The 23,604-nt window shown below is 51.6% G+C and overlaps 2 protein-coding genes across 3 annotated transcripts in view; both read left to right on the top strand.

The window, feature by feature from the left end:
* Window positions 1–344: 344 nt before the first annotated feature.
* PEX19 (peroxisomal biogenesis factor 19) lies at window positions 345–15,771 on the top strand. 2 transcript variants are annotated; one of them, XM_073322954.2, is made up of 8 exons: window positions 345–458; window positions 2,802–2,908; window positions 4,203–4,347; window positions 6,862–6,947; window positions 7,305–7,466; window positions 7,549–7,725; window positions 8,067–8,111; window positions 13,996–15,771. In XM_073322954.2, exons 1-8 carry the CDS (start codon window positions 395–397, stop codon window positions 14,077–14,079), a joined length of 870 nt encoding a protein of 289 aa, XP_073179055.1. In that variant the 5' UTR covers window positions 345–394; the 3' UTR covers window positions 14,080–15,771. The 2 variants fall into 2 exon arrangements, with proteins under 2 accessions (XP_073179055.1, XP_073179053.1); XM_073322952.2 differs by having other exon boundaries at window positions 4,182–4,347.
* A 1,157-nt stretch (window positions 15,772–16,928) lies between these two features.
* The window catches only part of DCAF8 (DDB1 and CUL4 associated factor 8), a 71,639-nt gene continuing 64,963 nt past the window's right edge, over window positions 16,929–23,604 (top strand). Inside the window, exon 1 of the mRNA XM_073322950.1 lies at window positions 16,929–17,015. The gene's annotated coding sequence lies outside the window, so the exon portion shown is untranslated. The remainder of the gene's footprint in view (window positions 17,016–23,604) is intronic.

The following is a 23,604-nucleotide window of genomic DNA, read 5'->3' as shown; positions in this document are numbered from 1 at the left end:
GGCCTGGCGGGGGTAGATGAGGGGGGCCAGGCCGGGGGGGGCGCTGGGCCTGGCGGGGGTAGATGAGGGGGGGCAGGCCGGGGAGGGGCGCTGGGCCTGGCGGGGGTAGATGAGGGGGGGCAGGCCGGGGAGGGGCGCTGGGCCTGGCGGGGGTAGATGAGGGGGGGCAGGCCGGGGGGGGGCGCTGGGCCTGGCGGGGGTACACGAGGGGGACCCGGGGGCCAGGCCAGGGGTCGGCAGGTGCTGGGCAGCGCTGCGGGGACTCCGGCCCCCGCCCTTTAAAGGTGGCGGCGGCGGCGGCGGCGGCCGGGCCCGCCCCACAGGGCGGATCCGGGCCGATCAGCGCCGCCCCGCGCCAGCAGGAGGCGGCCGGGCCAGGCGGTGGCAGCGGAAGATGGCGGCGGCGGCGGACGCCGGGGAGGCGGGCCCGGACCGGGAGCTGGACGAGCTGCTGGACAGTAAGGGGGCGGGGAGGTCTGGCGGGGCTCCTAGGGGGCTTCCCTCCCTGGGGACCCCGTCGCAGGGCAGCCGGGTGTCTAGACCCTAGAGGGGCCTCGGGGGCCGCTGTCCCCAGTGCCTGTGCCCGTGAGACGCCCCGCCTCGCTGTGCTCGCAGCCCGCAAGGCCCAAGGGGCTCAACCCCCCGGCAGCGGCTGGAGGAGCCGGTGAGGCTGGGGTGGGTCCCCTGCTGCGCCCTTCATTGCCCTTCATAAACGTCGTCTTGGACATAAGATGGGGTGAATTGTGGCCCGGACCCCTAACTGGGGGCTACTGGGGTAGAAATTACAGTGATTGCTCAGGGCGGTGGGAACCTGGTCTGTGCCTGGGGTAGGGGTTTGCAGCTGGGATGGAGGATTTAGTTAGAGATCGGTCCTGCTTTGAGTCGGGGGTGGGACTAGATGACCTTCTGAGGCCCCTTCCAGCCCTGATGGTCAACAACAGCTGGTCTTTGACCCACTTGGCTCTCTCAAACTGCCCGGTTGGCCTCTGTCAGTATCTGCGTTTGGGAAACTTCAGGGAAGATGCAGTGGGTGACCCTCTTCCCAGTTCTCTTGCAGGCAGTGCAAGGGCGGGGAGTGCTGGTCAGAGGGATGTGTCCTCTGGAAGAGAGGTGAAAGTTCCCAGCTATCTGTGCTTGTTATGGACTCCCTGGCATTTTCACAAGAGCCTGGCCATTTACTCTACTGGGGCTGAGATGCTGCTTAGCTGATTGTAGGGTGTCATCTCAGATTTCCTTGTGGCTTCATTTACATACAAGATATTTTGTCCCTCATTTGTCTTAAGTTTATTTAAGTGGCTGTTAGCTGCCAAGCTTCACCCCAGAGGCAGTGGCATTTCAATGGTTTCTATTGTTGGCATTGGTGGGGGTGGTTTATTTTATATTGCAGTAGGGCCCAGAGGCTAACCAGACTGAGCCCCATTGTCCTGGTGCTGTCTATAAAAAATGGCAGCCCCCGCCCCACAGAGCTTACAACCCAAAAGCCAAGGCATAAAGCGGGGATGAGACAAACAGGCAATTTGTGTTGGGGGAAACAAGGTAACAAATAGTAGGATCTGGGTAATTCATAGTCAGCCGGGAGCAGGGATCACACTGTAAATGTCAATTCACTAACTTTCTTTATGTTTGCAACACAATCTAAGATTGGACCCAGATGCACCCAGATTGCTGTTACAAGAATTTGTGAATCCTTAAAGGGACACTGTCACACTAAAGTATAGTATTAAAAAGTTTTCTCGGCTAGGTAGTAACATCGCCGATCGATCGCTAAACTGAATGAATGCTAAGAATTTAGGGCCCAGTTCCGCAAACACTGAATACCTGGTGGCTTCATTTATAGTCCTGCTCTCCTTGGGGTCAAGTCCGTAGCCAGTGGTGGTGAAGGTAAACGTGCTTTCAGGACTTCCTTCTCATACTTTATGCTCCTGGTTAATGTTCTGCACGCCTCTCAATTTGAATATTGATGCAAAGCAGTGAGGTGGACTTCTGGTTCGTCGTGAGTTTCTGACCGATTTCCTTTGAGGTTTTCTGGTGCCAGCCTCGTGCCACACAGCTTGGTTCAAACAAATCATTTTTTTAAAAATGAACTTTAAATATTTCACTAGCTCTCAGATTTTTTTTTAAAAAATCATCTTTCACAAAATCTGAATGTCGGGTTAAATTTCACCTCATTGGGTCCCTTTAACCACCCCTCACCTTGGTGCCTTGTGTCAATGCATCATCTTGAGCCCTGGGTAGAGGGGGAACTTGCCCCACAAAACTGGGTCTGCAGGGATTATGGCCATGTTGCCATGCAGCGGTGTGCGTAAATTAAAGTACCACGCGTAGGATGAGAACTGGACGTTCATCTCCCTCCACCCTCAACTGTAGCAACTCTAGGATTTGGAGTGCTCTGTGCCATGAGGGTAGTGGCTGGCAAGCCAATGGGTTTAAAGGTCAAGTATGACTCTGTATAAGCTGTCTGAGGCTTCTGAGGATGTGTCTACACAGTATTTTGGAGCGAGCCTCCCAGCCCGGGCTGACAGCTGTCTACACAACTATTTTTAGAGTGCTAGGGTGAGCCCTGCTAACCCCAGTCTGTCAACCCAGGCTAGGAGGCTGGCTCCAGAATGCTGTATAGACCCACCCTCACTGCAGCATGAGCATCTTAAATGCTTTCTCCTTGTCACAGTGTGCATGGCTTTCCCTGGGTTGGCTGCCTCGGCTTCCTAGTGGGCTTGGTGTAACCCCTCCTGTCTCCCTCTCTTCTGGGGCCTGCATGGTTATAGCCACTCAAGTGAACTCTCCCTGCTTCTGTCTTTAAGGTGCACTCGGTGATTTTGAGAAGACCAAACCGGTCCCACCGCCTGCCCCTGCTGCTGGAGCGGGGGATGCCTGCAGCTCTGAGAAGTCGCCAGGCGATGCAGCCCAAGTATGAGCTCGGAAAGTCCATCTGAGTGCAGGGTGGAGAGGGCTTGGGGAGAAGTTCCCCTTGCTTTACAGATCTGGTAGAGTCCCTTGCTCTTGTGGGCTGGGCTCTTGTCTGGGATTCTTGGCGTCCCATTCTCTCCCCACTCCCCATTCCACCAAGCCTTCCTCCCAAATATGCTGGCCAATCAGGGCTGTAGCTTTGACTGCTGGTCTCTCTCTGGGGGATGAGTAGAGTGGCTTGGTCAGAACTCTGCTATCTCAGGAACTGCCTGTCCTTGATTCCTGTCACTGTGGTTGTGATTGGCCAGAATGTTCTTGTTGCCCATCCACAGAATCAGGCCTTGGGAGCCATATGGCAGGGCTGTTCGGGGTCCAGCCCTTTGTGTCTGGAATTCACGCTTCCTGTGGATTGGTCGGGACACAGTGGAAGCTGCTTCTGTTCAGTCCAGTTCAGTAGCTGGAAGGGCACTCCTAGTGGGTGGAGGTGGTGGGGATTGGGCTAGTCTGGGACCATTCATTGCAAAGGTCACTGTTTCTGATTATTGTGACTTACCCAGATACAGCTGTAGTTGGGACCATGTTTTTGGAGGGATTTTAATGACTAGAGCGGGATCTGGGAGTCAGAGCTCCTGGCTTCAATTCCTAGGTCTGTCACTGACTTGCTGTGTGACTGTAACACTGACAAACCCCGGTCATTGGCGGGCAGAATCCAACCTGGGATCTCTGGAGCTAAATGCATGAGCCTCTGCTGAATGAGCTAAAAGCCATATGGCTGTTAGCTAAGGCTGTAGAGAACACTCATAATCTCTCTCTCGCTGAGTGTTCTCGGTGCCACTGAATGGGACAGAACACCACACCCAGGAGGTGTGAGGGTTACATGAGCACAGGCAAGTCGCGTCCCCTCTGGGCGTGAACTTCCATGCCTGTAAAAAGGTCCAAATCTCTACCTCAATTTCAAACCCAGCCTGAACACTTTGAATGCTTTGATTTATTCTGTTTTTACAAGTCTTTGTTCTTGCTGTGTCTTTGTGTTTCCCATTGCTGGGAGCAGAACAGCAATTGTGCAGGAACCTGTTACCAGGAGACTCAGCTCCGTTTCACAGACTTGGCAAACTTGGATCAGCACTGGAATTGTCCTGTGGTCCTTCCTGGGCTTTGGTCCTGCCCAGGTGCCCAGGGAACACCCATTTGCATCTCATGGTCCCTGTGGGAAGATTTTGTTCTGAGTGGGGCACAGAGCTCTGTGACGCCATGGTTTGCTTGCTTCCTTCCAGCACTCCCTCTTTGCCTCCCAGGAGAAGTTCTTCCAGGACCTGTTTGACAGCGAGCTGGCAGCGCAGGCCACAGCAGAGTTTGAGAAGGCCATGAAGGAGCTAGCTGAGGAAGAACCCCACCTGGTGGAGCAGTTCCAGAAGCTGTCAGAGGCCGCTGGCAGAGTTGGTGAGGAGCGGGTGTCGCACTGTTACCCTTTGCGTGGCGTTGAGTCTGCTGGAGGGGGAGCTATCTGGATTTAACATTAGGGGAGTTAGCTGTCCAGTGGGTTAGCACAGGGGCCTGGGAGTCAGGACACCTGGTTTCTGTCACTGGCTCGTTGGGTGGCCACAGGGTAGTTGTTTCTCCAGGTGATACCTTGCTACCTCTCCGTGGCATGGAGGGGCTTAACTGATGGTTGGTGGGCTGTGAGACAATCGGATGGCTTCAGGGGAGCATTGTAAAACTCGCTGTAGTATCAATTGTCCAGCACAGGCAGTGGCTGCTCAAGCATCGCATGTGTTGCCTCATTAAGGTCCATCCACCCTGACCAGAATGGGAAGAGGAGAGTTCTGGCTCAAGAACCCATCAGCCCTTGACTCCTCCGGCTGCCATTGAGGGGGGAAAACTTCCACTAGATTTTTTGCAGAGTGAAATATATGAAACCAAGGGACAGTCTAGGGCCTTGGGTTAGGAACATGGGAGTGGCCCAACCTGGGGCCATTAGGTGCAGTGTGTGTTTCCAACAGCAGTTGGTATCAGCTGCTTCAGAGGACGGTGCAAGAAATCCAGCCATTATGGGACAGCCTGTCCCATGCACAGCTAGCTCCTGAGCCCAATAGTCAGTGACTGGCTTGTGCAGAGGGTGAATAGCCCTTGCAAAATGTTATTTTTAAATATTTACTAGTCTAACGCTGGCTATGCTCATTATCCATGTAAAGTCTTATCGTCTCTGATTCTCCCTAAACTCTTGGCCTCAGTGATAGTCTGTGGAACTCACTGCTACCCAGTATCCATGGCTCATGTGAAAAAAGGTGTCCTTTTATCAGTTTTGGATTTGCCAGCTGTCAGTTTCACTGTGTAATCCATCCACATGATTTCTGTGAATGAGATTCCCTCTTTAAGGAACAATATTCAGATATCTTCTTTTATGGTGCAAACTCAGATTACTTACCCATGCTACAAAGAATCTGTTTGAATCTGACCCTAAGGTATGCTTCGAAACCCAACTCCTTCTGACCACAAATAACACCAGGAGAGGAACGTATTAAAATGGAGCATTAAAAAAAAATCAAACCACTACCACTTCACTTAGTGATGCTCGCTGTCATGCCAGAGAGGGCCAGGAATAATTGTAGTAGAAAACATGCAGTCCTGGCACATAATACTGAGATGGAGTTTGTTCACTTCGAAGCCTTGCAGAGCTGCTAAAAGCTTAGGGCGTAGCTGCTCTAGCAAACCTTTACTACTTTAATTTGGCTAGGTCTACACTAGCATAGCTGCACTGGCAAAGCAATTCCAGCATAACTGTACTAGCCTAATGCTCCTGGTGTGGATGCTGCTTGTCCTGGCAAACCTGTGCTTTTGATGTTATAGCTTATTCCACCATCAGCATGCTTTTACCAGCCCGACTGTATCTACCTAGATGCTTTTGCCAGCACTGTTATGTGGGCCACAGTGATGTTAGCAGAAGTTTGTAGCTTTACCTCATACCCATACAGCTAGAGCAGCAAAAAACAAAACAAAAAACCCTGTAGGGTCGATGCAGTTATACTGGTTTAAATGCTTATCTAAGTATGCTTATTCCAGTTCAGGAAGCAAAATCAGCTGTCCTTGTATAAGATACCTTTGTGTAAGTATAACTGAGTCCATGCTATGGGTTTTGTTGATATAACTTGATGGGTACAAAATCACCCCCAACCAACATTGTTATATTGGTGTAACTTTTCTAGTGTAGACCAGCCCTTACAAGCATCTAAAGAGAGCAAAAAAAAAAAAACCATGCAAAGCATATCTGTCGTCTTTAAACAATGCTTCCTTTCATGTCTGGGCCGTGGGTTCAGGTGCAGAGGAGCACAGGCTGATGGGGAGTTTGGGTTTCCTCTGTCTGTAAAGCTTATCCCTGATCCATGCCCTCTTCACGTTCCTAATCAAAGGGCAGAAGAGAGTTTACACAGAGCTGAGCATGTTGTTGTCCACAGCCCCAAGCAGCCTCTTCCTAGTGACTGTCAGGGTCTTGAGACTCAACTCGCTCCACATGTGCAGGGAGACCAGAGTCCGCCTTGCAGATCTAAGGGTATAGAGATTTGCCCTCATTTCCAAGGAGCAGCAAACATCTGATCAGCAAGGCACCATGGTCTGTTGGTCACTGCACCACCCTGAGAGTCTGGAGGGCTGAGTTCTCCCATTTCTGCCTTGCTCTGTGACCTGGGTAAGTCACGTCCTCTCTCTGTGCCTGCAGAATTGGGTGTGATAATCCCGAGGCACCCTTAAAGAAGCTCTCTGAGGTCTGTGGGTTAAAAGAGCAGCAGAGAAAGTGAAGTATTGTTATTACGAAGGTCGCCTGGGTCCGCAGTCCCATCTCTGCTATTGGAAATTCTCTCTGTTGCGTACATAGAAGTGCTAATAACTTGGAGCCGTAATTTAACCTGGTAATAACATGAGTATTTGTCTGATCTAGCATTTCTCCCCCGATCTCCACAGGAAGTGACACGACATCCCAACAAGAATTCACCTCCTGTCTGAAAGAGACGCTCAGCGGCTTGGCTAAGAATGCCAACGACTTACAGGTAAAGCATCTGCTGAGGTTCCCGGAGCTTGGTCATGTTCCGACCCAGTTCAGATGAGGTGACTTCCAGTCCAGACCCTGACTCCTCTGGGGCTGAGATCCTGAAGGGAAATACCTTGAAAGATGCCATAGGAGGAAGCAGCAGGTTGCAGAGGTGTTTGGGGCACAACAATCTGGCTTCTGCATCACAAGAGAGCATTCACTTGTCTTGATGGTGGCACAGTAGGGGGTGCTCCTCCCTCTACCAGGGACGTTCTCTGTGCACTAGTCCTTGCGCTGGTTGCCTGCACTTTTTCCGACCCCTGTGATGTGCTGGATGTAAATCTCCTTATTTGTGGGGTTTGGTTTCCCTCTCCAGAACTCCAGCATGTCGGAGGAAGAGCTGGCGAAAGCCATGGAAGGCCTGGGCCTGGAAGAAGGCGACGGCGAGGGGAATATCTTACCCATCATGCAAAGCATCATGCAGAATCTCCTGTCCAAGGATGTGCTCTACCCCTCCCTCAAAGAGATCACGGAAAAAGTAAGGGGCTGGGAGCTGGCAGAATGGCACGACCCCACCCCCGCCTCGAGGGTCACCATATCTCCATGTCCTTTGCTCCTAGTACCCTGAGTGGCTGCACAGCCACCGCGACACCCTGCCTGAAGAGCAGTTTGAAAAGTACCAGGAGCAGCACAGCATCATGGGTAAAATCTGCCAGCAGTTCGAGGCTGAGCAGGCTACAGACAGTGACGCCGAGCAGAAAGCTCGCTTTGAAATGGTGTTGGATCTCATGCAGCAGGTGAGCATGTCCTCTTTTAGAGCCCACCTTTGGGGGCCTGCACCCTCTTTCTAGCCGTGAGCTCTGCTGAGGGGGTCTCAGTCCTGGCGTGTCAATTGGGATGGGGCTTTTGAGAGCATTTGTCCACTAGGAACCAGACTGAGAGCCCAGACTCGCGTCGCTCAGGCCACAGAAGCACTGTTGGTGACATCCCAGCTCACTCCTGACCTCTGCTGGGCCAGGATCCAGCCACTGAGGGGCGAGGCTTTGCCTTTCCTGAGCCATCCCCTCACACTGGGCTGTACAGCTGGACACATGCTGCTTGGAGCTACTCTCCCTTAATGCTCTTGTCTCTCTTCCAGCTCCAGGACCTGGGGCACCCTCCCAAGGAGCTGGCTGGAGAGTCGGTGAGTGTGGAACGTACATTCCTCCCGTAGACACGGCCTGATTCCCAGCCCTGGTCTCAGCACCCTTAGCCCCCATTGCAGTCAAATGGGAATTTAGAACCCTCTGCTCCTGAAGGGATTGGGCCTCTAGTCTTCAGGCTCATCTAGGAGTCTGCTGGGAGATGGTAGAGCTGTCAGGTAGCCCTGTACCCTTCTCTAGCTGCTCCGCTATTCTATCCTTTGGTTGGTATCTAGCAACAGAAGGCAGCACCTCCTTGCTACTGACTAGATCAGTGCTGAGTGCCTTTTGGGCTGGCAGGGACGTGAAAGGATTGACTTTCCCGATGGGATCAAGCAGTGTCTTGATGGGATACAGGAAACCTTGGGGCCACTGCATATTCCTGGCAAGGAGAGCTCTCTAGCGGCTAGAATCCGAACTCAGTTCTGTGTGCTGGTTTGACTCCTGGCTCTGACACCCGTGTGCTGTGACCAGGGGCAGTCCTTTCTGTGGCTCCATTCTCCAGTGTAAAATGGGGGTAATACTGGTTCTGGGGAGAATGGGACATGTGCAGCTTCGTTAATGTCTGGAGGGCTTTGATGAGGTGCTGCCGGGGACTAATTCACACTTCTGTAGTCATCTGCTGTACTGACAGGTAGAGGCCTAATTAGTCAGGTGTAACCCTTTGTCCCCTAGTGGTGCTTATTCCCCTGCTGGCTGGTTCCAGCCAAAGGAAAGAATCAGGTGGGTCTGCCCAGGAGAACAGTGTTGCTGGATTTTAAAAGGAAAAATCTTCCTGAGCAAATCTACCAGCTGCTGTTTCTGTGCACCCTACTCAGACTTGTGCCTCTGGTAGGAGGGTGAGTGGCTGGGGATAGCTCAGTGGTTAGAGCACGAGCCTGGGATGTGGGAATTCCCCCATCCACCACAGACCCCCTTCTGGAACTTGGGACAGACATTCAGCCTCTCTGTACCTCTGTGAAAGCAGGGGTAATAAGGTAGTGAGGTGCTTTGAGATCCACTCATGAAGAGCCCGATACATGAGCAAAGCGTTTATTATTTCTTGTTGGGATGCCATGCTGGGCCAGCACTGACCTGGGCCCTGCTTCACTGAGCTGGGAAACGGTTCCAGGGACCTCGATTGCACGTAGTGTTCAATTTCTGCTTCTCCGTGCAGCCAGCAGTATTGTTCCTGACCAGACTGCTCTGCTGCCTTACCGCCATTGTGCTCGTGCATGGGCATGCCTCTCCCAGAGGGCCAGGCTCTGCAGCTAGGAGCAGGCCTCTGGGGCAAGTCCATCTCCAAGGCTCTGCACTGGGGGCTGGGGTTAGAGGTGGCTGATCCAGAGCCAGTGCAGCGTTTGTGGCTTTCTCCCCCCACTGGGCAGCATCTGTTGTAGCCAAGCCTGGCCCAGGTAGATCTGAGCTATAGACCCTGTCCCTGGTCTCACAGCTGGTGCCTGGGACATGCCTGGGGTGTATGGATGTGCGGGGCTATATGCATGGGACAAGCTCTCCCTTGCCAGAGCTGGCTCCTTACAAGGCTCCTAGGTGTCTCTGCACTGGGCATGTTGGGCCATTTGCCTACTGTTGGTCTAGCACCTGCAATGTCCCTCAGTGCCAGGAGCACTAGTTCAGAGGGATCGCTCTGCCCTTTCATGGCGTTGTCAGAGCGAGCTGGTAGAAGTGTTGGCAGCTGGTCTGCACTCGTGCTCTCACCATTCGCACCAGCGCTGGCGGTGGGAGAGCTCTGGAACATCCTTGGAGCAGAGGAGCAAGTTTCCAGCCCCACTGCAGCATTGTTAGAGCTCATGCCCCTGGGAGGCTGCTACAGGGCTTGTCTGCACACAAGCTGTAGTGCTTAACTGTCCAGGTCTAGTTAGTAGTGTGGATGCAGTTAGATCGGTATAAAGGTGCTTATCCCAGTGTAGCCTATGCCCAGAAGGGAAGGGGAATAAACTATTCCAGGGGAAGGCACCTCTAGACCAGACTTCCCCACTAGGGGCTGTCCTGGTATCACTATATTTGTAAAAATCTCACATGTTTAACTGGCATCGTTATGCTGGTGTGAAAGGTGTGTGTCGACCAGGCCATGGCCATTCTGGAGTAGTTTGGGACTGCTGGCTCTCCCCTGCTCTCTAGCTGTGCAGTGAATTGCTCTTGAAGGCTCTCTGCGCTCCAGTTTGCTGGGCTTCCCCAGGTGCTGAGACAACCGCTTTCCCTGCAGCCTTCCCACCGGGGGAGTTTCTGCCTGGGGCCCTTTCTCACAGAAGAGGGCCTAACTAGGGGGGTGGGGATGGGGAGAAAGCCAGCAGTGCGCTAAACCCCATGTCCTCCTAGATTCTGATCACATGCTCACCTCTCATCTTCCTCGGAGTCTTTTCCTGTTGCCGGTGATACCTGGAGGGGGTAGGAAAAGGTGCCCCCTGTGGAATGCTTTGTGTGGGGCTTAGCGCTGGTCGCTGGCAGGCCCTAGCACTAACAGAGCCCAACAATCTGTTTGCGAGCACGACAGGTGCAGTGACATTTCGAAATGTCTGCGACTTCCAAAACAGCCGTGAATCAGCCCCTGGCTCTTCCCCTTAACTGAGCATTACAGAGCAGCTGACGCTGGGTGGAAAAACAATCTCTAGGAGCTGTTCGCTGGCACAATACGTTGCCTGAGAATAGGCTGTTCTTAACCCTTCACTGACCATGGAGCTGCAGCCTCATTGAGGGTGGAGGGGAATTATGTTCCCCAAGCCATGTAATCTTTAACCCCTTAACTGCTTGTCCTCTGCCCGCCTGTGCTGCGATTGGTCTAATGCTATAGCTCTTGTCTAGGCAGCATAAAACTCTGAGGTCTAGCACCTTGTCCCTCTCCTAGGAGAGCTGGAATTCCTTTGGGGAAGGAGGTATGACAGGAATAGGACCCAGGAGGCCTATTCCAGGTTCTTGCTGATTGGGAGACACACTTAACCTGTCCATGGCTCGGTTTAGCCCTCCAAAACAGGGACAGTGCTATGCATCGCACCACTGCCCTCTGCTGGCTTGAATGAGAACTGCTCAGTGTGTCATAGGTGCTACACTGCTGGAAGATGGAGAGTCTCATTTAGCACAGGTGAAGGGGGTGGTACTTTTGCCTTGAAAGACATGCTTAGAAGGACTTTGGTTCTGAGAGAACATGGATCTTCCCCTACATCCCTTGTCAGTTTCTTGACCATAATCTACCTGGAGCAATAGATTTTACTTTGTCCATTGCCTGTTTTGCTCCCAAATCCACATGGTGTGATGGGGGTTCTTGGGAGAGGATTTGGGGGCAAGGCTGGCCCAGGCTGTTTGGAAGGTACCCTCATGCCAGGGCTTGCTGCGGAGCCCATGCACAGTGGGCTGGGTGCCAAGTGTCAGGATCTCTGGCAGCCAGAGCGAGGAAGCTGTGAGCTTGTGGCTTTACTGCAGTAGGAATTCAAGGCCGCCTTAGGAGTGCATTCCTGGGGATCAGAACAGAGTACATTTCAAAGCCTGCCTATTTGTAAGCGTAGCACTTAGCAGCTGGGCTGAGACGTGACATCACCCCTCCTGTCTGAAAAGCAAAACCTTAGGGTCCATTTGGATCAGGATCTGAGCTTTGCTCGTTGGGCCCCTCTCTGCTTAGCTGTTAATTCCCTAGAGTTCTCCAGGAGCAAACGGAGCATGTGGAGAACTGGCTAGGGAAACACCTGCTTGGCTAGTACCTTTCTCTGTTTGCATAAAATCCATGAGATCTTGGCATGTTATGCTGTGATTGGATGGGACTTTGCTCCCTCCCCTTGGATCATATGGCTGTGGGGTGGGAGAAGGGGTGCAGGAGAGGATCCCTGAAGATCTCCCTATCGGTGCACCAGAAATTGCCCAGCACACCTGGATTGCAGAGGCTTGGGGTTGTGTCAGGACAGCTTTAACCCAGCCACCTGGGTGTGGGAAGGTCCTGAAGGAAGCCAGCAGAATTCCTGGAAGGTCAATGTCACCATGTAAGTGCCCAGTCCAGCTGCTTCTCGCACCGCACTGCCCAGACTGTGATGTAGGGCCACTCCTAGGGGCCAGGGATACAGCCACTGTTCCGACTCCCCCTCCCACACACCCTGAGGAGATGGGTGTGTCCTGCGGCCTGGTGCTCAGAGGGCGGACAGCTGGCTGGTGTTTCCACACTCCTCCCCAAACCGACTTGGCCCAGAAGCTGAAGCAGGAGGAGCTGCTGAACTCTGTCTGATAGCACAGCGACAATTAACGGCATGTAATGCTTTATTGATATTCACACTGGTAGCAGCCTAGAGCACTTTGCAGGCACAGCCTTGCGACGTCGCTGTGTGGTAAGGTGGCGACGTCCCGATCTGCAGGCAGAGCTGCTATGTCATTGGCACCCCAGATGGCTTTTGGGAAGTGCAACTTCTCTCGTGATGGCACGTTAGCAGCTCTGCTGGGGGCAGAGGCGTGTGTGTGTGTCTGTGTGTGTGTCACTGCTGGGTTTCTGCCAACTAAAGGAGAGGGCCATGGAAGCTCCTTGCAGGGGCGGCTCCCAGCGTTGGATGTCAGCAGTGGACCCTGGCTAGCAGGCTGCAGAGCAACAAGTCTGGGAGGGGAGCCAGGCCAGGCGCTGAGCAAAAGGTCATCCCGCCTGGGGGCAGGAGGGAGGGACGGCTGTCAGCTTGCTCACCTCTGCTGGAGGAATAAGTGAAGCATAAAGGGAGGCTGCAGGAACAGAAGGGGTGGGGGGGAAGCTGTTCTGCGAAGAAGGGTCGCTTACACTCCCTTCTGATGTACTCTAACCCTTTATTAAGGCAATAAAAACACATAGGTCCACTCTGCGCAGTGGCCAGAGATCCTCTGCAGTCACTAAAGCTGTACTCCGGACAGTTCTTTCTAAGAGGCAGTGTGGCCTAGCAGATAGGGAGTCAGGGGAGCTGGGTTCTGTTCCTGGCTCTGCCACCTGCTGTATAACCTTGGACAGGTTGCTTCCTGGCTCTGTGCCTCAGTTTCCCCTCCCACCCTGTGACTATTTAGATTGTAAAACAATTGTGAAGGATGGTGTCAGTGTTTGCACAGCACCCAGCCCACTTGAATATGAGTAATGAGTAACTTCCTGTAGGCAGGCAGGTCCATAAAGGCCTGGTACCAGTGTGGGGTGGAATGCTACCATGGTGCTGGGACGGAAGGGAGGCAACGGTGGGTGGTTTGAGGCAGCTGGACAGTGTGTGCCATGGGCAGCTAGGCGACCAGCGTGACACAAGGAGGCCGCTGAACCTGCATGCTCCTGGTTGGAGAAGGGGGGCATCAGGATTTCCATTACAGCGGGAATGTAACTGATGTCCGTACTGGGCCATCTCCCTGCTGGAGTGCAACCTGGGCACAGTGCTGACCCCCACCCCCAGCTGGTCCATCTGCCCAGCTCTCTGATGTCATGTCTGTCTAGCTCATGGTTGGCTGGAGGCCAATACAGGCTACGAATGGGGGTTAGATTCTTGCAGTTGGTACCTAGGTGGGATGAGGACTTCAGCTGATGCGGGTGCAGGTGTGCAGGCTTGTACTGCCACTGCCCAGGTCGCACCTGCTGTATGGATAGAGCCTCTTCCATCCAAGTGCCCATCAGGTTAGGCCTGGTAGCTCCCAGGTGCGTCAGTATTACTCCTGCCCCTACCCCCCACCTACTGGGGCGAAAGGAAGTGGAGCCACAGACGCGACGTGAGTGTGAGTAGTCTTGCACTGAGCCAGCAGCAGAGCCAGACTCCGGGCTCCTGGGTTCTAACATCTTGCCCACATGCCGTCTGTCCAGCACCTCTTGTAGCACTAGGCTCACAGCCAGAGGCTCCGGCCTAGTCGCACCGAAGCCGGACAGTGGGTGGCCATGCCATGCCTTCCCACGTGCTAACCCTTCCCCTCCTTTTTCCCCAGCCACCTGGGCTCAACTTTGACCTCGATGGACTCAACCTGTCAGACACAGCCAGCGCCGGAGGGGACCAGTGTCGAATCATGTGATTGCCACCCACGCCAGCCGACCAATAGGAAGGGGTGATGGGTGTAGGTTGGGGGGACAGCCCCCTGGAAATGCTGCAGTGCCTAGAGCATGCCGGGTTCTTTAACATATAATTAAAAATCCAGATAGGATGGCCTCAGTCTGTGACTTTCAGAAAGTCTTACGAGATGCCAGTTGATGAGAGAGTGCGCCCTGCAGAGACGCCTGGAGTGCTCTGACCACATGGTTCCTCCCTGGTGCCTCTGGGCTAGGAGTCCCCCAAACTGGTGCTCTCATTCTTTATAATTAGACTTTGGGGTGCTGGAGTCCTGGTGGAGCGGCCCCAGCTGTTCAGGGGCCCCTCACGGTGGGGGTAGGGGGAGCAATTGCCTTTTGACTGTGTAGTTTGAAATCTAATCCTCGTTCAAAGGGATAACCAGTCCCCTCGGCCCAAGAGATTCTTATCCGAGTCTCTTCCTGCTGCATCCAGTCCCCTACGACAGGCAGGGCTGGGGGGTCTCACTGCTGGTTCTAGGGAGTACTGCAGAAGCTGAGCTAACTCCTGGGCTGGTCTCAGCCTCCCCTGCGCCCAGGCTCTGTTAGTGACTGAGCCAGCCCAGGTGGGCGGCGCTGGCTTGAGGGCAGAGAGGGGAGGTGGAGCTGGAGAGGTCTCGCTGCAGAGTTCCTGCAGGGTAGATGAGCAGCTTAGTGTAAGTGTGTTAGGGTTGGGGGGCCCTAAAAGGGCCTTTGTCACTCTTGTGCCATTAACAGCACTTACACGCGCTCACTGGTGCTGCTGAAAGGGGGAGCCAGGCCTGTACTGAACTCTCTGTTCCTTTTCTCACGCTCACTCCCCTCGGCTCTGGTTTCAGCGGGCAAGGGCTTTCTCCTAAAGGCCGGTGCCCTGCCAGTGGCCGTCTCTGCTGGAGCAGCCGCTGTCTAACTCCATCCAGCGGCGGAGCATACGTTGCACGTCCCCTTCCTCAGACCCCAACTCTAGATCCCAGCGTGCCAACACAGTCACTGCCCTGGTCCCCAGTGACAGCTTGCTGCATCCAGTTATCTCTCTACTGCAAGGCAGATTCCTCTGACCACTGATCCCCTCTGAATAATGAGACCAGGCCTCCCAGGGACTGAAATCTGTCAAGAATTTACGCTGCCCAGCTGGATTTGCTATCAGCTACCATCCAGCCTGCAGACCCCACGCAGTATGTGCCTGTGAGCTCCCCCACTGAACTTCTCCAAACACCTGCTTAAAGGCATCTGCACTGAGCCCCCTGCGAGGGAAGCTAACACAGAATAAATTGCCACCTGCACACAGTTGTCTCTCCTCTCCCTCATCCAACTCTCTAATAAACACCCGGTGTTAATTAACTCAGATCTGTACCTTTCTCGCTGCCAGGGTGACAGGTGGGGACTGCATTCTAGGGGAGCAGCTCAACTTGGCCCTGGCTAAGCTTAAGAATGCAGACTCCTTCAGAGCGGCTTGTGGAAACCCTGCTGGCTGCTTCCAAATCCTGAAAGGGTGCTGCCCAGCAGGGCCCTCCGGGTACCTGGGCTTACGAGGGGGAGCTGGAGCAGAAGTGATTGCCAAGGCAACGCTGGCAGCTATCAACTCCATGGTGTGATTTTCCCCCCCTGCCCCCCCCCCATTGGCAGAACCTGATTGTACACAATGGGCTGTCTAAATTCCCTGAATAAAGGTGGTGACGCTTTCCCTGGCTCTGTCCTCCATGTCTGTCTCGATGGGGTGGGGGATCTGCTGAATGCGGAAATGAAGGGGCAAGGAATAGAGCACAGACACCTGTGGGGAGGAGTTGCAAGCGCATACGCCCTTCTCCCCACTCCTTGAATCCCGCTCTCCCTAGCCAACTGCACAGAGCAATACAACCAGGCTCACCCATGGTAATTCCTGCCCAGGACAGGGACACCTTGGGCTCCTGCTCAAAGGCTCCACTTTTCCCCATGGGGCCCTCTAAGGACATGTTGGGGAGGGGAACGTTTCTTTCTGAAAGAACTGGCACCTGAGACTGCTAATCTGGCAGCAAGGATATTTAATCTGTGCGGGGGTGGTACTGTATGACAGGAGAGTAGCTAGCGCTGTGCCTGTGTTTAAGAAGGGGTGCGGGGAGGGAGGGAGTGAACAGGGCAAATACAGACGTATTCGTCTGACCTCAGTAATAGGCAAGGCTGTAGAACAAATGGTGAAGGAAAAAATAACTTTGTGGCGGTAAAGGGGTAGGGTGACCAGATAGCAAGTGTGAAAAATCAGGGCAGGAAGTGGGGGGTAAATTGGCGCCTATATAAGACTAAAGCCCCGAATATCGGGACTGTCCCTATAAAATCAGGACATCTGGTCACCTTCTAGAGGGGATGTAATGCAACAAGGGTTAACCCTATGGAGATCATGCCAGACTATCCTGATTGCCACCTTTGAGAAAATAACTGGTGGGTTTTGTTTTTTTTTCAGATAAGGGAATTGCAGAAGATCCAACATACTTGGATTTCAGCAAAGCATTTGACTGGGTGCCAGCTGGGACACTGTTAGTGAAGTCAGGGGAGATGGGTTGTGCTAAAAGGCGGATTATTGGACTGAAGGGAGGTGACTACTGGAGTTTCTCAAGGAGTGCTCTTGGGGCCAGTCTTTGTAGTAATGACCCTGGCAAGAAAAGTAGGAGTGTGCTACTGAAACTTGCTGCTGATACGAAGTTGGGCGTTGTCATCAATGCAGAGGAGGGCTGGACTGTTAGGCAGGAAGATCTGGATGACCTTGAGGCCAGGAGTGACAGAAATGGGAGGAAGTTCAATAGTGCAGAGTCATGCACTTAGGGTCTAATCAGAAGAATATCTACTACCAGCCAGGGCCTCATGAGTTGGAAGCAGGAGGAGGAGAGAGCCCTGGCTGTGTGTTGATCACAAGATGACTATGAGCCACCAATGATACGCAGCAGCGAAAAAGGTAAATGCAATCCTAGGGCATATCAGTAGGGAGAGAGAAGTATTAATACCATTGTACAAGGCCCTGGGGAGACCTCAGCTGGAATACTGTGTCCAGTTCCTGTCACCCATACTGGAACAGGTGCAGAGAAGAGCTACTAAAATGATCAGGGGACAGGAGGGCCTGTCTTAGGAGACTGGAAAAGCTTGGCTTGTTTAGCCTAGCAAAAAGAAAGCTGAGTGGGGCTATGATTGCTCTCTATAAATACAGCGAGGGTTGGAGGAGATCCCAGGAATGGGGAAGAGCTATTGAAGCTAAAGGACAATGTTTGCACAAGAACAAATGGGGATAAACTGGCCGTGAACAAGTTGGAAATTAGAAGGTTTCTAACCCTCGGAGGGGGAAGGTTCTGGAACAGCCTCTGTTTAGGAATTGGGGGCTGGGAGCAAACAATTTTAAGAGAGAGCTGGACAAATGTAGGAGTATGATTGTGTGATGAGGTTGCGTGTGATGATAGGGGCAGGGCTCAGCAGCCCTGGGGCTCACTTCTTATGTCTCTAAAAGCTCATGTTTCAGTATTTCTGCAGGCTGCCTGTAGGGGTCAGGAAAGGATTCTCCTGCTACCCCTGCAATGTATTCTCTGATTTTTTGTTTTGTTTTATATCACCTTCCTCTGAAGCATCAGGGATGGCCACGGCTGGGGGTGGGACATTGGACAGGGAGGGCCTGACCTCTGAGGTGGCATCCAGCATTCTCTCAGGTGCTTGGCTGGCTGGTTCTCGCTCACCTGCTCAGAGTCTCCCTGATTGCCATATGTGGGTGTGATGGGTTACCGCACCCACACACACTCTGGGGTGCCACCTAATGTACTGGGGTACCACTGAGCCTCCCTGTTTCAGCAGCCTGGGCTCCCTCACCCTGTCCTGCTGTGTCTCCTCTAGCACACACACAGGTAGGGACACGCCCAGCTGCAGAAAGACACAGACACTGAAATAAGAACTGCGTGGAAAGGCTTTCAGCTAGGGGATTGTCCAGCACTCAAGTGCACTCCCCTCTGGAGAGTAAACCCAAAATTGTATTGTTTTGCGCTGCACCGAGAACTGTACAGTGTAAGCTAATTGAAATTTGCCCCCTCCCTCAATGTGGAAAGAGATAAGCACACTTTTGGCCCCCCAGTTATGAATTCCACAAACTGGTTTAGAGATAAACAAAAACAAGTTTATTAACTACAAAAGATAGGTTTTAAGTGATTATAAGGGATAGGAAACAGCAAAGCAGATTACGGAACAAATAAAACACACAAATTAAGCTTGATACATTAAAGAAACTGCTTACAAGTAGTAATTTCTAACCTTAAAGGCCTTAACCTTTTCCAGCCTGGGCTCAGCTATTCTGCCCCCCCACCCCCTTCTCTTTGTTTCTTCGATGTTTCCAGCAGTCATCCTGGGCGGGGATTCAGTGAAGAAAGAACCTAGATTAACTCACTTCCCTGCCTTAAATAGGATTTACATATGGCGGGAATCCTTTTTTCCCCAGTTTGATCCCCACCCCCTATTAGTGGAAGGTAGTCCAAGATGGAATCCAGTACCAGATGACATGGTCACATAACCCTGCAGTGTCAAAACAGCCATGAGTGAAGGTTATTTGCAGCATCCCTGGAAACTTCTCAGGAAGGTGGGAGATTAGCATCTTCAAAGTCCTAGTGTTCCCCCTAATGGCCCATCCAGGCTGATTGCATTTTGTCTGGTGGGCGTTCCCCAGGTATAAACACAGTTGTAATAGGTACATAGCCAATATTCCCAACTTTGGATACAAAAATGATACATGCCTACAAATAGGATAATCATAGTCAGTACATCATTACCTTTCCAATGATACCTTATATGTCCCATCTTGTACAAAAAAATCTTAGTTATGCCGTATTCATATCATGACCATATCTCTATGGTATAGTGTCACAGTAGGGTCAGGCGGGAATTTCCCCCCAACTCAGATTGGCAATGACCTGCAGGAGGAGGGGTTGCCTTTCTCTTCAGTATGTGAGCCACTTGGCAGGATTATCTAGGTATTTCTCATGGAATCATTTTCCTGCCATTGCAGAGGCCTCGGACACTGGTGCACCTTGGTCTCTCCTATTCTCTGCCTGTGGCACATCATCTTGTCTCGTGCGGGCTGGAATACTTCAGTCTACTTTGGTTGTTGGGTTTAGTGTGTGGGTGCTGGGTGGGGTTGGTGGACCGTGAGATACAAGAGGTCAGATTAGATGATCTGGCCACCCCTTCTGGCTTTAAACTCTGACTCTACTTACCAGTGGATTGCAGTTGCCTCTCATGACCGCTCTTTTTATTGTGAGCAGTTCTTAAAAAAACCGTGTGACTGGGTCCTAGGGGGGAGCCAGCTATGGTCACTCAATTAGGGTGAACTGCAAAGGACGGGGCAGACAATCCCTGTAAACCTGGTGGCTATTCCAATACTTGGATTAACCAAGGCAGCATAAAAAAGCTTCTTTATTACTTTACTGGTTACTCAGAAGTCCAAACAGCACAGTTCCCTTAAAGTGATCCAGCCTCCGGCCTCCATCCAGGTACCCACGTCAAATATGATCATTTCTGAAAATCTTGTTTCATCATATAAAAGAAAAAGTCCTACCAATCCCAAAGGATCAGACCAATCCCAAAGGATTAACCTCCTAGGTTAATGGATGTTTCAGATTTTGCCCAAAGACACGCTACAGCCAATTCTTATTAACGAAACTAAAATTTATTCAAAAAACAAAAGAGAGAGAGAGAGTATGGTTAAAAGATCAATATACAGACAGACATGAGTTCAATTAACTGAGCTTCAGATTCACAGCAGAGATGGTGAGCTTTGTAGTTGCAAAGAGTTCCTTTAGAATTCAGTTCATAGGTCATAATCCAATGTCCAAATCTCATATTCAGGGCGTACCAGTACAACTGGGACCTCAGTCTTGTGACTCAAACTTCCCCTAAAGAAGTCTAAGCAGATCTGAAATGACAGAATCAGGGCCCAAGGATCTCTTTTGACAAGTTGGAATTCCTTAGGAAACAAAAGGTAATTAGGATTACTTTGAAGGAGATCCATCACCGGTACTTAGCTATACAAATTAACATAAGGCCATTTGCTTGTTCCTCCACCATTCACAGATTATTTACTATACATTTCAAAGAGAGATGAATACAGAGAAATCCCGTGTTTGCAATTCATTTAAATGCTCGGATGTTCTTTTGACCTCTGAATGATCAGAATACAGCATAGACAGGGATTGTTGATTACATTGTGGACCCTACTCACCCATATGTAAATACACAAAACACAAACATTATCTCCCCACAGGTCTTTTGAGGGTTATTTATTTTGCAGGATGTTTAACCCTTTCTAGCCATGTGTCACGCCCTGTTTAATGCCTTGATTATCATACACATTGTAAAGAGAGTGGTCACTTTGGATGGGCTATTACCAGCAGGAGAGTGAGTTGGGGGGGGGGGACAGAGGGTGAGAAAACCTGGATTTGTGCTAGAAATGGCCCAACTTGATTATCATACACATTGTAATCACTTTAGATAAGCTAGTGATCACTTTAGATAAGCTATTACCAGCAGGAGAGTAGGGTGGGAGGAGGTATTGTTTCATGGTCTCTGTGTATATAATGTCTTCTGCAGTTTCCACAGTGCATCCGATGGAGTGAGCTGTAGCTCATGAAAGCTTATGCTCAAATAAATTGGTTAGTCTCTAAGGTGCCACAAGTACTCCTTTTCTTTTTGCGAATAGAGACTAACACGGCTGTTACTCTGAAACCTGTTTAATGCTGATTACTGATACCCGGATGAAACTCCAGGGGCTATTTGAGGATGCGGAAAGGAATACCCACAGGACAGGGCTGGTCAATGCTCTCAGAGGTGTGTGGGGATCTTTAATGATAGCCTGGGAGTACAATGGAGTAAAATCTCATTCCGTGGGCAAGTTAGTGATAGAAATGGAAGGGGGGTGGGTGTCATTTCAGTGTGTTACCCTCTGTGGTGCAGTGGGGCAACTCGCTCCCCACACCCTCGCTCCAGGTCCTTAAGTAGTAGAACTGTTGATAATAGGTCATTGGAAATGGGTCAAGTAGGGGGTTGTTCGAAAGCCTATTCTCCCACTAATACAATGGTACCAACCATGACAAGCCTAGAACAATTGCACAGATGTATATTTGAGAATGTTTAAAAAGCAGGATTTATTGAATTCTACTTTATGCAGGGATGCATTGCTCACACGTCAAGGAACACTGGGCTTTAGTAATCCTCAGGAAGTTAGCCTCAGCATGTCGGAGTGAAAACATATATTCCTCAGTGTTGTCCCTCTTTAGGCCACCAGCACGAGATGTTTTGTCACCCTGATCCTCATCTGCATCATATTCACACATCTCCACACAAAGCAGGCTGCTGGCCAAACTTTTGCAGAGTGGTGAGCATCTGGTGTTGGCACGTGAGCATTTGATTAGCTGAAGGATTGATTTGGGAGTGCATGGTGTTTCATACATAACTGGTGTGATCAGTTCATCCTCCAAGACCCATCCCTGCCTGATAGGAGAGGGTAGTTTTGGATGTGCTTGATCATCCTGGAGCCATTTCATTGCTTGATAATTTGCCCAATTGATAGCAGGTATAAATGCACCCCTTGCAGGGGTGAAAGTAACTTAAAGGACTTACCGGTACTCTGGAGTCCTGAGCAGGGGGCACGACTTCAACTGGAAGAGGGGGAGCCTTTAGAGGCCCGGGCCCTTTAAATCGAGATTTAAAGGGCCCCGGGCTCCGGCTGCTGTAGTGGCAGCTGGGAGCCCCAGGCCCTTTAAATCACTGCCGGGAGCTACCAGCCACCTGAGCCCTGCTGGCAGAGCCCCGGGGTAGCAGCGGCGGCCGGGGCTCTGGCGGTGATTTAAAGGGCCAGGGGCTCCCAGCTGCCGCTACCGCAGCGCAGCCCTGGGCCCTTTAAATTGCCACCACTACCCCGGGGGTCTGGCAGTGGGGCTCAGAAGGCGATTTAAAGGGCCTGGGGCTCCGGCCGTCGCTGCCACCCCAGGCCCTTTAAATCTCTGCTGGCTCCGGCAGCAGGGCTCTGGTGGCAATTTAAAGGGCCCAGGGTGGTAGCGGCAACCGGAGCCCAGGGCCCTTTAAATTGCCACCAGAGCCCCGCTGCTGCTACCCCAGGGCTCTGGCAGCGGGGTTTGGGTGGCGATTTAAAGGGCCCACGGCTCCGGCCACCACTACAGCCCTGGGCCCTTTAAATCGCCGCTGGAGCCCCCAGGGTCCCGGCCACCTCTGCTACCCAGGAGCTGAGTGATAGGAACACAGCTCTGAGGGATACGTTGTGGGACCTAATATAAGGCAAGTCTTGCCCACAGCTGGCCTTGTCTCAAAGTCTTCAACTTTTTCTTGATGCTTGATGTACTTCCTCTCCAAGCTGGCCAAGTTCAGTTTATGGGTGCATGTAAAGTGACACAGAGCATTGTGTTTAGCCAGGTTCCTCACAGTGGTATTTGCCAAAGATTCAGCCACTAGTCAGTACTCTTTGTCTCCCCATTGATACCTAAAACTGATCAAGACCAAAGTAAAAGCAAGGATTTTGGAATAAATTCCTTTGGGATTGTAATTAATCATGTTACATAATGTACATTAGGTATGTGTATACCATTTGCAGACGGATTCCAGTAACTTCTGCTGGATGCTGACATCTTAACCAGTGCCTCCTGTTCAAGCTGTCCTATAGTGACTTGAGTGTGAGTGCCATCCTCACGGCAGGCTGTGAAGAAGCAGGACACAAACCCCACATTGGCTGTGAATGCTATACTTAGCATTCACCAACTATTTATTAAGTGTAAACTCCTCATGGCCTATAACAGCCTAACCATGGAGTCACAGACAGTACTCTGTGACTCTTGGGTACTCTGACCTATCTCACCATGCACGTAAGCTTACCTTTTGTGATAGAGGGTCCCTTACCCCCAAATATCCCAGCAATATTCAGGTTACATCCAGTCCCAAAGGACAGGTCATTTGCACTTTAGGTCTCACATCAAAGGCAAGGTTTGTAGCCAATCCTAAATAAACTATCCAAAGATGTATTAACCAGGAAGAGGAAAGCCAGAAGCTGGGAATGAACGACAGGGGATGGATCACTTGATGATTACCTGTTCTGTTCATTCCCTCTGAAGCACCTGGTGTTTCTCAATGTCAGAAGACAGGATACTGAGCTAGATGGACATTTGGTCTGATCCAGTATGGCTGTTCTTACTTTCTTATGAAATGAAAGTTATTTACAAGGTTAAAGCAGGTAAACATAGACACACAAATGAGTTCTAATCTTAAATTTCAAAAACTAATAGAAGCTTCTAGGACAAAGCAAGCTCTATATGTCCTTTAGGGCTAACCCAGGCCAAGCCCTGGAGATCTTTCGCTTATGCTTAGTAATCCTTGCCTCTCGGGGTACGTCTACACAGGGACCAAAAGCCCACAGGTCAGATGACTTAGGCTTGCAGGGCTTGGACTCTCGGGCTGAAAGATTGTTGTACAGCTGTTCAGGCTCGGACTGGAGACCAAGTTCTGGGACACTG

Source organism: Lepidochelys kempii, chromosome 24, assembly GCF_965140285.1.
Source record: "Lepidochelys kempii isolate rLepKem1 chromosome 24, rLepKem1.hap1, whole genome shotgun sequence".
Classification (NCBI taxonomy): Eukaryota; Metazoa; Chordata; order Testudines; family Cheloniidae; genus Lepidochelys; species Lepidochelys kempii.
Note: the sequence above shows the minus strand (reverse complement) of the source record. Positions and strands in the feature narration are given on the sequence as shown.

What these genes read in the sequence shown, in the direction of transcription:
- PEX19 (XM_073322952.2), top strand. Translation starts at nt 395, where the DNA reads ATGGCGGCGGCGGCGGACGCCGGGGAGGCGGGCCCGGACCGGGAGCTG. An exon ending in GCTGGACGAGCTGCTGGACA is followed by an intron (nt 459 to 2,801) that starts GTAAGGGGGCGG and finishes TCTGTCTTTAAG; the next exon opens with GTGCACTCGGTGATTTTGAG. An exon ending in AGAATGCCAACGACTTACAG is followed by an intron (nt 6,948 to 7,304) that starts GTAAAGCATCTG and finishes TTCCCTCTCCAG; the next exon opens with AACTCCAGCATGTCGGAGGA.